This window comes from Manacus vitellinus, unplaced genomic scaffold (genome assembly GCF_001715985.3).
Source record: "Manacus vitellinus isolate BGI_N305 unplaced genomic scaffold, ASM171598v3 scaffold_35_pilon, whole genome shotgun sequence".
NCBI lineage: Eukaryota > Metazoa > Chordata > Aves > Passeriformes > Pipridae > Manacus > Manacus vitellinus.
In genome coordinates, this window is record NW_021940498.1 from 4,371,563 (window position 1) to 4,383,079 (window position 11,517).

The window sequence follows — 11,517 nt, forward strand, 5'->3', positions numbered from 1 at the left end:
TGTCCACCCAGCGATGTCCACCCAGCAATGTCCACCCAGCAATGTCTACCCAGGGATGTCCACCCACCTGCCTGGGCACCCAGGCTGCATCCAGTGATGCCCACCCAGCAATGCCATCCTGGGTGCTTCCAAGCAAGAACGAGTGGGGATTTCTCTGCCAGCCCCCAGCCAATGGAGAACCCAGGGCAGGAGATCTGCAGGTTCAAGCTGGGGGCTCACCCATGTGGTTGGGACCTGCTTGTGGGCAGGGACCCACTCTCTGTCAGGGACCTGCCTGTGGCCAGTGCTGTCCAATATTACAGAATCACAGAATTCTGATTTGGAAAAGCCAAAACCATCAAGTTCAACCGTTCCCCCTGCACTGCCAAGCCCGCCACTAACCCTTGTCCCCGAGTACCACATCTCCATGCGTTTTAAATCCCCCCAGGGATGGTGACTGCAGCGCTTGACTGGGGAAGAAATTGTCCCTAATATCTAATCCAAACCTCCTCTGGCACAACTTGAGGCAGTTTCCTCTTATAGAAGAGGAAATATATTGCTTAATGCCGCTCAGTGCCTTTGGGAAAGCAACCTGCTGGTCGGGTGTTGCCTAGTGCTGCTCAGCGCCCCTGGGACAGGGACCTGCGGGACCGGCGCTGCTCGGTATCGCCGTGCGCTGCCGACGTCCCCAGGTAGCCGAGCAAGACGAGGCTTGCGGTCCCGGCAGGCCAGAGGCGCCGGAGGGACGGCTGCGGCCGCGGGAAGCGCGGGGGCGGGGCAGGGCCGGTGCGGCGTCCCCAGACAAAGGCGGCCCCCCCGGCGCGGAGCGGCGCACGGGCGCGGCCGGGCGCGGGGGCGGTGGGGCGGCGCGGGCGGCAGGTGCGGCCCTTCGGCCCTCGCGAGCGCTCGGCCCCGCCAGCCCCGCGGAGCCGCAGCAGCGCGTCAATCAGCGGCGCCCCCCCCTCCGCCCTCCCTCCGCACGCCTCGGCGCGCTGCATCGGGCTCGGCGACAGCGCCGAGCTGAGCGCGGTGGAGTCTCCGCTCCCAGCCGGCACCGACAGTCGGGCGCGGCGGCGGCGGGGCTGGCAGGGTGCCGAAGCATGCGGAGCCATGGGCCAGGGCTGCGGACACTCCATCCTCTGCCGGAGCCAGCCGTACCAGGCGGCCGCGTCTGACCTGTGAGTCCCCTCCCGCCGGCACCGGGGATGGGGGGACCACGGCAGGAGGGAGGGATGCTCTGGGAGTGATGCTGGGCAAAGGAGGGAAAGAGACACCAGGGAGGCAGGAAAAAGTTCCTCCTGCCTGACAGCTGGCAGGGAGGAGGTGGCAGGGGAATGACAAGAGTCTGTGACCCCCCTTTCCCCCACCCTGTTCCCCACTTGCCACCTACGTTAGCCCAGGGCAGGTCATCGCTGGCGTCCCTGTGACAGACGGCTGCTGTGAACAGAATCTCCCTGTTTCCCCATCTCCCTCACCCCACGATCATTTCCTGCAGGGGTGGAAGGCTCCTGGCCCAGTGGTGGGCTGCAGGGGGGCCCTGGGTGACTTTGTGAAATGCAGGTCAGGCCTCTGAACTGTGTTTTTGGTGGCTTCACGCAGGTCAAGAGAAGCCGCCCCTTGCACACCCACCCACGTACACAACAGGTCTGGGGGTCCCGGTGCCACAGAGCCTGTCTGCATCTGACGAGAGGGGAATGGGGCTCCAGGGGTCACAGTGGTCTCGTTCTGCAGCAGAGACATCGGGGGCTTTCAATGAGAGCGTGGGGTGACCTTGCTGAGGGATGACAGTGCTCCCTGGAAGCGGGGAAGGGTGATGCTCTGAAGCGCCCACGTGGGAAGAGGGGCTGAGCTGGATAACGGGGATCTGGCGGTGCCTCAATTCCCGTGGCCCACGGGCTCGGCTGGGGCTGGCGGAGACCCCCCGGCTCTGCCCGCGCATGTGCAGCGCTCACGAGGCTCCACAGCTGCCGGGGAGCAGGCTGGGCACGGGCCATTCACAGGACCTGGGTGCTCTGCCTCCTGGGTACCGGGAGATCTGGGGTGCTCCCGGTCGCTTCCCATCCTACCCCGGTGGGATCAGGCTCCACATTGCCAGAGGGTGAGCTGAACCGCGGGAAAGGGATACAGGTGTAGGGCAGCGAGGAGGGAGGCTGCTCAGTGCTTGGATTCCTTTGTCTGACAGTGCCAGCTCCACATGCTCGGGCTCTGGCTGAACTGCCTGGCTCAGCAGCTCACGCAGGGAACACCGGGACCACCACTCCCTGGGGGCACCTTGCTGCACTGGGATGTGCCCAGGAGCAGCCCCAGACCTCCTGGAGCAGGTGCTTTAGGTGATGACAGGAGTATTGGGGTTCAGGGAAGTTGCTGCCCAGTCCTGCCCCAGCCCAACACATTACCCTCCAGCATCACCGGTTTTTGCACCTTCGTGAGGTCACCTTTGGATGAGAACTTTACCCCTCTCTGTAGAAAACACCCTCCAGCATCTCTGGGGTGTGGGGCTTGGACCCACCTTGTCAAGACCCCAAGAGCTGCCAATCCTCCTACGCTGCCACGGGTGCTGGGTCTGTCTCTGCAGGCAGCATCCTTCCCCCAGCTCTCCCGGCTCACTCCCTGGTGCTGTGTGTGCTTTGTTCCCTGCAGAGATCCTTCCCTGGTGCTGCCTGCACATGTGCACGTGTCCTTTTCTTTAAGCAAAACACACAAAGGTCTTGAAATGCCATGCAACCCCCATGTTCCCTCCAGCTGGAATGCCTCTGCTGCTCTCTAAAGGCTTTTAAAAAAGGTAGATGATACAAAAACTTGGCGTAGCCGAGTTGGCTGTGCCCCTCAAGCTGCCCCGGGCAGGAGAGGTGGGAATGGTGAGTCCAGCTGCTTCCTCCTTTTACCCGAGATATAACCACATGTCCCTCATAGATATTTGTCCCTGTCCCTGCATACCCCGAGGGTTACACAGAAGTGGAAAAGCTTCCCGGGAGCTGTCAGAGGATGATGCCCTTGGCCCTGCAGCGCTGGCTGGAGGGGTGGCCGTGGTGATCCCAGCGCTGCGGGGGGATGCTGCCGCCTCCCTGCTCCCTCTCCAGCCCCCTGGTGTTCGATGCTGGCCCGGGAATGCCGCGTGCGGCCGGGATCCAGCGGCGGCCCGGCTCTCCCACGTGCACGGTGCGTTTCGTGCAGGGAGATGCAGGTGCAGCCAGTCAAGTGCCATTTTGCCTTATCCAGGTCACGTTTTAACCCATTTCCGCCTTTTCCCCCGGCGGGAAGCGGGTTCCCGGGTGGGCGGCCGCTGACCCGGTTAGCAGTGGGTGGGATGTCGGAGTGCCCGTAGCTGCTGCTGTCGCAGCATCTGAGAGCAGCCGGGGCAGGGGGAGAAGCCGCCGAGCTCTGTGGATGGCAAACACGAAGGAGGAGACGCTGCTTTGAGCATCCCTGCGGGAAGGACCCGGCTCAGCGGAGCTTGGGAGAGGTCAGGGCTTCCTTCGGGCCGTGGGCAGGGCTGCCCGCCCCCTGCCCAGCCCTCCCTGCTGCTTGTCTGGCAGCTGCCTGGCAGGAGCAACCGCACAAATGTGTGAGCTGGGCAAGTGTCACCGTGCTCAGCGCTGGGCCGGTGACAGGGTCAGTGCCAGGCACGTGACGGAGGAAGGACCGTGGCTGCAGCCACAGCTGGGATGAGGCTCCATCCTGCCCGAGGCACGGCCGGGAGCCCCTGGGCAGCGGCAGTGTCCTGACCAACCTCGTGTCCTGCGAGGGGACAAAGATGGTTCTTATGCATCTTTGCAGGGGGGTGTTAGTCTGTGCTGGCTGTTCCAGGTCAATGCCAGGGCCCGGATGGTGTGTGCCCACATCAATGCCAGAACCTGGATGATGTGTCCCCATCAAGGCTCATGCAAGGGTGATGTGTAACGCTCCACCCCCATTTTACCTCCCTGATGCACCAAACTGGGAGCTGCTTTCTCTAGAGTCCCAGCCTGGAGGGTACCCGGGGAGCAGCTGGGGGGGCTGATGGCATGAAGTGACATTTGTGATGCTGCTGATGTCCCTACCTGCCACTGCCCATGTGTCCTGGGAAGGGAAACTCTAGTCCCTCCACGTTGTGCATCCTCACACTCCTCCTGCTTGCCTCTCAGCGTGCAGCCCAGGGGCATCCATGGCAGGTGACCTTTAAAGGACTAGGTGACCTTTAAAGGTCCCTTCCACCCCAAACCGTTCCACAATTGTGGGGCTTGCTCCAGTAGCATTAGCCCTGCAGAACCCAGAGAGCAAGGCTCTCTGGGACACGGGGGCACAAGCTGGGCTCAGCCACCTTTTGGAGCATCTGCAAAGGTGAGGGTGGGCTGTTGAGCCCCCTGGAGAACTCCCCAGACCCTCTGCTCTGTGGTTATTGCTGGTCCCTGGGCTTCGTGTGTAAAGTGCCATGGAAAATACCGACTCCATCGCCCCATCAGCGTGGCTGGGGTGGCTCTGCTTCCCAGGGAAAGGGGTTCAGTGGGGTGAGGGCAACCTGACCCCCCATTGCTGGGGTTCTCAGGTGATGTTCTCCAGGTTTTCCAAAGCCTCAGGCTCTTCTTGCCCCTGTATCTGGGGTTCTTCAGCGTCACCCACCTGCCTGGGCACCCAGCCCTGGAGCTTGGAGGTGCCTGGTAAGGGAATGGAGGGGAAACTCCTGTCTGTGAGCATCCTGCATCCTGCACCTCGCCATGGAAGATCCCCAGGGTGAGCCAGAAGCCTCCCTCCATCACCCTGGGACATCCCCCTGAGCATCCTCAACTTCAGAACAGCCAGTGGTTTGGAAGTGTTGGGAATCAGGCCGGATTCTGGCTCTGTTAGTGAGGGATCTCACCAAGTGTGTCCTGGCCATCATCTCCAGCAGAGCCCTGCACATTCCCCACGAGCTGTGCTGCTCCGGGGGCTCCAGGAGGCTGATCATCCATCAGGGAGTGAATGCAGGATTCCCCAGGGCAAGGATGGGTGCAGCAGCCCTTTCCGGGAATCCTTCCTTCCTCCTCCTCCCCTCTGACCCTGGTCCCTGCTTTGGCTTTTGTCTCCTTCCCAGCTTCCACGTGGCTCAGTGGGAGCTGTGTTGGGCTGTGGCCAGAAATGCCGGCAGGGCCCGGAGCTGCCTGGGACTTTCTGCCTGTCCAGCTTTCTCCTGTCCTCCTTAATGGATGGACCTGTCTGGAGGGGGGAGTGAGGGGGATGGAGAGTGCTGGGAGATGCTTTGCCTGCCACTGCTCCATCGGCACAGCAGCAGCAGCGGGGTCAGGGATGGAGAGGCTGCTGAGTGTGGGCAGCCTGGGGCTCGGATCACCTGGGTGATGATCCCAAGATTTGATATTTGGCGGGGGTTGGAGCCTGGACTGTGGGATGGACTGGATGGTTCAGGTTGGAAAGAATCTTAAAGCCCACCCAGTTCCAACTCCCCTGCCATGGGTAGGGACACCTTCCACCAGACCGGGTTGTTCCCTGTCCAATGTGGCCATGCAGGAAAGTGTAGGAAGGTGTTTGGGAACACCTTGTAGGAAGATGTCCCAAGCCTTGTCACCCACATAGCACCCTGGAGGGATGGACCAGCACAGTGGTCTGTGGGACTTGCTGAATGCCAGCTCAGGAATGTCCCTGAGGCTGATTATTTGGCAGCAGCAGCCCTTGGTCCTGCTCCTGTCCCAGATCCTGCTCTCAGCCCCAAATGCTGCTCCTGTCCCCACATCCTGCTTCCCAGCCTCAAATGCTGCTTCTGGACCCAAATCCTTGTGCCCTGCCTGCAGCACCAGTGTATGGAGTCAGAGGTGAGGAATGACTTGGGAGCATCCTGGGTGGGTTCAAGCCTTCTGGGTCTTTGTCAGTTTGTGTTTTCTATGATAAATCAAATAGAGAGAGGAGGAGGATTTGGAGGTGGGGTGGGGTTCATTTCCCACTGAAAATATTAACCCCTGATTTTTTGGCTGGGGCTGGGGAGGGGGTTAGGGCCCAGCCCGAGCGTTGCAGCCATCAAGGACAGCCTCACCACGTGTTTTGGCATTCCCAAAGCCCTCTGCTCTCCAGATGTGCTGGAGGTCTGATGCACCTGAGGATGGAAAAGCAGCCAGTAGCTGCTGGTGCAGACCTGGCATGAAGTGCTGACTGAGCCAGAAACCTCCCCTGGCTCCCAGTCTCTTCCCAGCCCCTTCCCAGCCCCTTCCCAGGCTGTTATTAACTTGCACGTTTCAGCTGGGTGACTCAGAAGACACCGAGGAGCTATTTATAAGGAGGATTTGAAAGGCAGAGACTGGTGGAGGCTTTTCTCCCCCCTTCTCTTCCCTTGAGCTGTTGCTGGCCAAATGTGGCTGTGCCCTGCTGGGCTGTGGAGTGGGGTCTGGAGAGGGATCTGTCTGTGTCCCCTGGGGTTCAGTGTCTGCTTGTTATGGGGTGAGGATGCTGATGCTCCAAGTGAAGCCTCCGGGCAAACCCCTCCTTGTTGATGGGCACCCCAAATCTCACCCCGTTGCAGCAGAGCCCTAATGCTTCTGCCTGCGAGGGCAGATAACAGGCAGGGCTGCTGGAATTTGAGAACAGAGGGAGCTGCAGCCTGGAACAGGAGCCCTGGCAGGTCTGATGGCCCCAGCCTGGCTCTGAGGCGTGGAGCCCTGCCAGGCGGTGGCATCGATCAGCCTGGTGAGGGTGTCACTGCCCGGTGGTGATGCTCCATCCCTCTGCTCCAGGATGTCCGTGCGGCTTCGCGGTGGTTTGAGGTTTATCCTCACACTGGAGCTGCCCCATGTCCCTTCTCCTGCAGCCAGGATGGCTCCACAGCCCTGTCCTCGAGCAGCTCCTTGCCTGGAGCTCAGCTGGAAGGACACAAGTCCGTGGGTGCAGCTGTGTGTTTCCTTGCTTAGGCTTTAGGGTTAGCATTAGGTGAGGATTAGATTTTGGGCTAGGGTTAGGGTTACGGTGGAGGTTGCTGTTACCTTTAGAGTTAGAGCTCGGGTTAAGGCTAAGTTTGGGGTTAGGTTTATAGTTAGGTCTCTGTTTAGGTTTAGGGGTAGGCTGGGTCTAAGTTTAAGGTTAGAGCAATGGCTAGGCCTTGGATCAGGGTTGGGGTGAGGGCTGGACTAAACAAAGCATGAGTCTCCCAGGACAAAGGCATGTGGCCCACCCTGTGCTCCCTTGGCACAGCACGCTCCATCCTCCCCATCAGCACAGCCTTGTGGCCTCCCCATCCACGGCTTTTCCCCTTTGGCCGTGCCAGAGCCTGGCTGGGACCTGCCGTGGGGTTTGGTTTTGTCTCCCACCCGTCCTGGGCTCCCCAGGGAGGGGAGAGGTGCTGAGTCAGCAGCACTGCTGGCGGGAAGCCCCAAAACTCGAGTGTTTTGCCGAAGCTCGGTCGAGGAGCGGCGGTGCCGGGTGGGGACCAGGGGGATGTTGTTGAGGCGTGAGAAGTGTCCGTGAGCCCCAGGGTGTTGGTGCCCCACGGCACTGCCCCGGGAATGGTGTGGGAGCCGGGAATGGTGTGGGAGCCGGGCTGTGTGGGTGGGCTGTTTGGGGAGGACAGAGGGGCTCTGCGGAGGAGGGGGCTTGGCGCTGCTGGAGACTCCCCCGCCTCCCCCCGCTGCGCAGGCAGGGACAGGGACAGCAGGTCCGTGGGCTGCAGAGAAGTGCCGAGTCAGGCAGGGTGTGCGTTGCCATGCATGGAGCCGGGAGCGCGTCGGGAACGAGCTCCACGTGCCAGCCGAGCGTGTGGAGAGCCAGAGCGCAGGCAGGGGGACCTCAGTCCCCTCCCTCCTGCGACCCCCAAATCTGCAGGCACAGCAGAGAGCCACAGTGCTCCCAGGAGGGACCACGGTGACGCCCTGAGAACCCTGTTTCCATCCTTACCTGTGCGGTTCAGTTGGATTCTGGCTCCTGAACCGGCCCTGTCGTGGGGATCCCAGCTCAGGGGAGGGGATGAGGCTGGGGACTCTTGCCAGGTGGCACCTGCTCTGTCCAGGCTCCGTGAGGCAGGGGAGCTGGAGCCAGCAGTTCAACCACAGGAAGGCCATTAATTAATGGAAAGCGCAATCCAGGATTAAAAGCCTGACCTGCTCCGGCACTGGTCCCAGCACCAGTGGGATCTTGGCTGTGCCAGGGACCATCCTGGAAGGATACACCAGGGGAGGTTTGGATTGGATATTGGGGAAAATTCCTTCCCTGAAAGGGTCCAGCACAGGCTGCCCAGGGCAATCGCATCCCTGGAGGGATTTAACAGCCGTGTGGATGTGGCACTTGGGGACATGGGTCAGTGGTGGCCTTGGCAGTGCTGGGGGGAACGGTTGGACTTGACGGTCTCAGTGAGCTTTTCCAACCTCAACAATTCTGTGTTTCTGTGATTCCACGTGGCATCTCCGTGGCCCATTCCAGGACTGAGCTACATCTCTCAGCCAGCTCCATGTCTCCCCCAGTACCCACACCCGCCTCGGGGCTGTGCCCCCACTGCCACTCCCCTTCCCCAACTGCCCCCTTCCCCTCCTCTCAGGGAAAGCTGAGGCTTTGGAAATTAAAAACTCAGCTCAGCTCCAGGGAATGGGGTTGGAAGTCTCAGACAAAGCTGTTCTCACCCTGATGAGCCTCCAAGGCACGAGTGGCTTCGTGTCCTCTCCTGTCCCTCTGCAGATGGTCCCTGCTCTCTGCACTCTGGCTCATAGGGATATTTGGATCATCTGGGAGGGGATCCCAGGCCACTGAGTGGCTCTTGCTCGTGCCATGTTCACAAATGGAGGATCCAGGGAGAAACCTGTGGTGCTGGTGCCTTGGAGAGGATTCCTGCTCCGAGGGGGCTGCGATTCTGGAGATGGATGGGACATGGAGAGCAGAGGCAGGATCCTGGGTACTGCTCCATTGCTGCTATTTTCAAGAGAAAAAAAGGCAGAAAAGGGGAAAACCAGCAAAGGGCAGATGATGAGCACGTGCTGAACCGCCACCACCAGAGACCTTTTCCCCCCCGCTAGTTACCAACTAAACTGACTAATTTAAAGATGAGTTGGCAGCGTCTGTAGTACTGTGTCTATCCAAGGACAATTCCCCAGGGATTCAGGGTAACTGTGTGTTGTCTCTCTTGCCTTGCCATTCTCCTACCTGGTTTGGCTCCCTTGGGGTGCTGGTGGCCTCTCTTGGAGGTCCCTGTGGTGTGGCACTGCTGCCCATGTCAGCAGCATTCCTGGTGACCCACCTTGGGAACAGCTTGGTGGGGAGTTCCCTCCTGCATCCAATGGGCTGGGTCCTGGAGCCATGGGGTGCTGCGAAATGAGAATAGGGATTTGCAGGGCTGCCATGCAACGGGGCCAGGGATTTGCAGCCTTGCAGCACTGCCAGGCTTTCCAGCCCTGTCACCAGGGCCAGCTGCATTCCTGTGGCTCCTGGCAGCCCCAGGAATTTGCAGGAATGCTGTGGAGTGGGGATGGAGATTTGCAGGGATGCTGTGCAACAGGAATGGGATTTACAGAGATGCCACACAATGGGGATTTGCAGGGATGCTGTGCAATGGGGACAGGGATTTGCAGGGCTGCCATGCAATGGGGCCAGGGATTTGCAGCCTTGCAGCACTGCCAGGCTTTCCAGCCCCGTCACCAGGGCCAGCTGCATTCCTGTGGCTCCTGGCAGCCCCCAGAGCTGGTCTCCCAGCCTGGCCATGAGGCAGCTGCCTGCACAGGACCCGGTGCTCCAAGGCCAGGAGCACCTGGAGCAGCGTGTTTGCCGAGCAAACAGGGCTCAGCCTCCTGCAGCCGGATCAGCAGCCTGCACGGGTTTGCTCAGCAAACAAATCCCACCTGGCAAAGCTCCGGTGCCGTGAGTCCCCTTCCCACCGCGCTCCCGCAGCTGCCGTGTCACTGCCCAGCACCCCTCAGTGCCTGCCCAGTGTTGTGCAGGTCTGGAATTACCCAGGGCTGATGATGGCTCCAAAATAAGTGTGGGAGCTTGGCAGCCATCCGTGCCTGTCCTGCCCACAGGTGCCAGGGTGGTGCTTAACCAGGAGCGCCCACGCCAGGATCTGTCCTGTGGATGTGCAGGGTGAAATCCTTCGGCTCCAGAGAAATCTTTTGGCTCTGGACTGGGTGATTGCAGGAAACAGGCAATTTTCTGTCACTGCTGGAGGCTGGGGAAGGTGGAAGCTGTGTCAGCAGGTGCTGGCCCTGGAGGTTGACTGCTCTGTGATGGAGGAGAGGTGTCTGGGTGTTTGGGGACCTCAGAGCTCCCTATCCATGCCAGACCAGCACATCCTGACATTGCTGCTTCCCTTGCTCCAGGCTCTCCCATGCTCCCCCTCTGTCCCAGCCCATCCTCCCTCCGGGGTCCTTGTCCCCCCATCACACACCGCCCACAACAAAGGCTTTACTGAGGTGGGGACAGACACCCCCTTCCCTCTTCCCTTTGCCTGGAGACTGGGGGATGTGATCCCAGCCTTCCTGTGGGTTGGTTGGCTGCTGCTGCAGCTGTCATCTTCCTCTGCCTCCCATTTATTTTCCCCTCCCAGATACACTCTCGAGCCCCAGAGCCAGGACTGCCCCCTTTGCCCAGGCACTGGTGCCCACCTCAAGGACCCTTTTTCCTCCTGTTCCATCATCCCTGGTGTGCTGGAGGCGTATCCTGCCTTTTGCCTTGGCTGCCAGAGCAGCAGAGCTGTGGTGTGGCCGGGATGGGGCTGTGGGTACTGAGCATTTCTGCTTGCTGCCCACCACCCCTGCAGAGTGAGCAGGCCCTGGGGTCACCCCTGTCACCTTGTGGGGACACCGCCACAGAGCTCTCTGGTGCCAGGGCCAAGCCACCCTCCAGGCTTCCAGCTCCTCCAAAGTCACCAGAGTCACTTGTGCACTTATGGGCCACTAAGTGCTGTAATTACAGATATGCTTTAATTAACATAATTGCGTTTCTACACAAATAAAACATTTGGCACAGTTAATTCCAAGGCTGCAGCTCCAAACACAGGGCTTCCTGCCCCCCCGCAGTGGTGGCAGGGGGACTGGCAGAGAGTGGGGTTCTCACCTCCCTGCAGGAACATCGTCCCAGTCCCAGCCAGAGCCCGAGCCTGAGCCCCCATTTCCTCCTGGAGTCCCCTGCCCTGGTTTGGTGGGGACAGCTGTGCTGTCAGACACAAGGATTGCTGGGACACAGTACTGGGATTGTGGGGACACAGCCTGGGGTTTGATGGGGCTTGGTGGGACACAGCACTTGGTTTGTTGGGAAGTGGCCTGGAATTGCTGGACCACCGTACTGAGCTTCCTGGGATGCATCATTGAGATTGTTGGGACACAGCCTGGGGTTTGATGGGGCTTGGTGGGACACAGCACTTGGTTTGTTGGGAAGCGGCCTGGAATTGCTGGACCACCGTACTGGGCTTCCTGGGATGCATCATTGTGATTGTTGGGATGCAGCACTGTGCTTGCTGGGCCGTGCCACTGGACTTGCTGGGACACTGTACTGGGCTCAGTGGGAAACAGCACTGGGATTTCTGGGATGCAGCAAACCCAGTGGTTTGTTGGGACACAGGACTGGGCTTGCTGGGATGCAGCTCTGGGGTTGCTAAGATGTAGA

General features: G+C 60.3%; 1 protein-coding gene across 1 annotated transcript in view; it reads left to right on the plus strand.

Moving 5' to 3' along the window:
- Nucleotides 1–3,087: 3,087 nt before the first annotated feature.
- Nucleotides 3,088–11,517, plus strand: part of PDE2A (phosphodiesterase 2A) — a 37,459-nt gene continuing 29,029 nt past the window's right edge. Inside the window, exon 1 of the mRNA XM_029961461.1 lies at nt 3,088–3,138. Coding sequence (XP_029817321.1) covers nt 3,088–3,138 — 51 coding nt within the window. The remainder of the gene's footprint in view (nt 3,139–11,517) is intronic.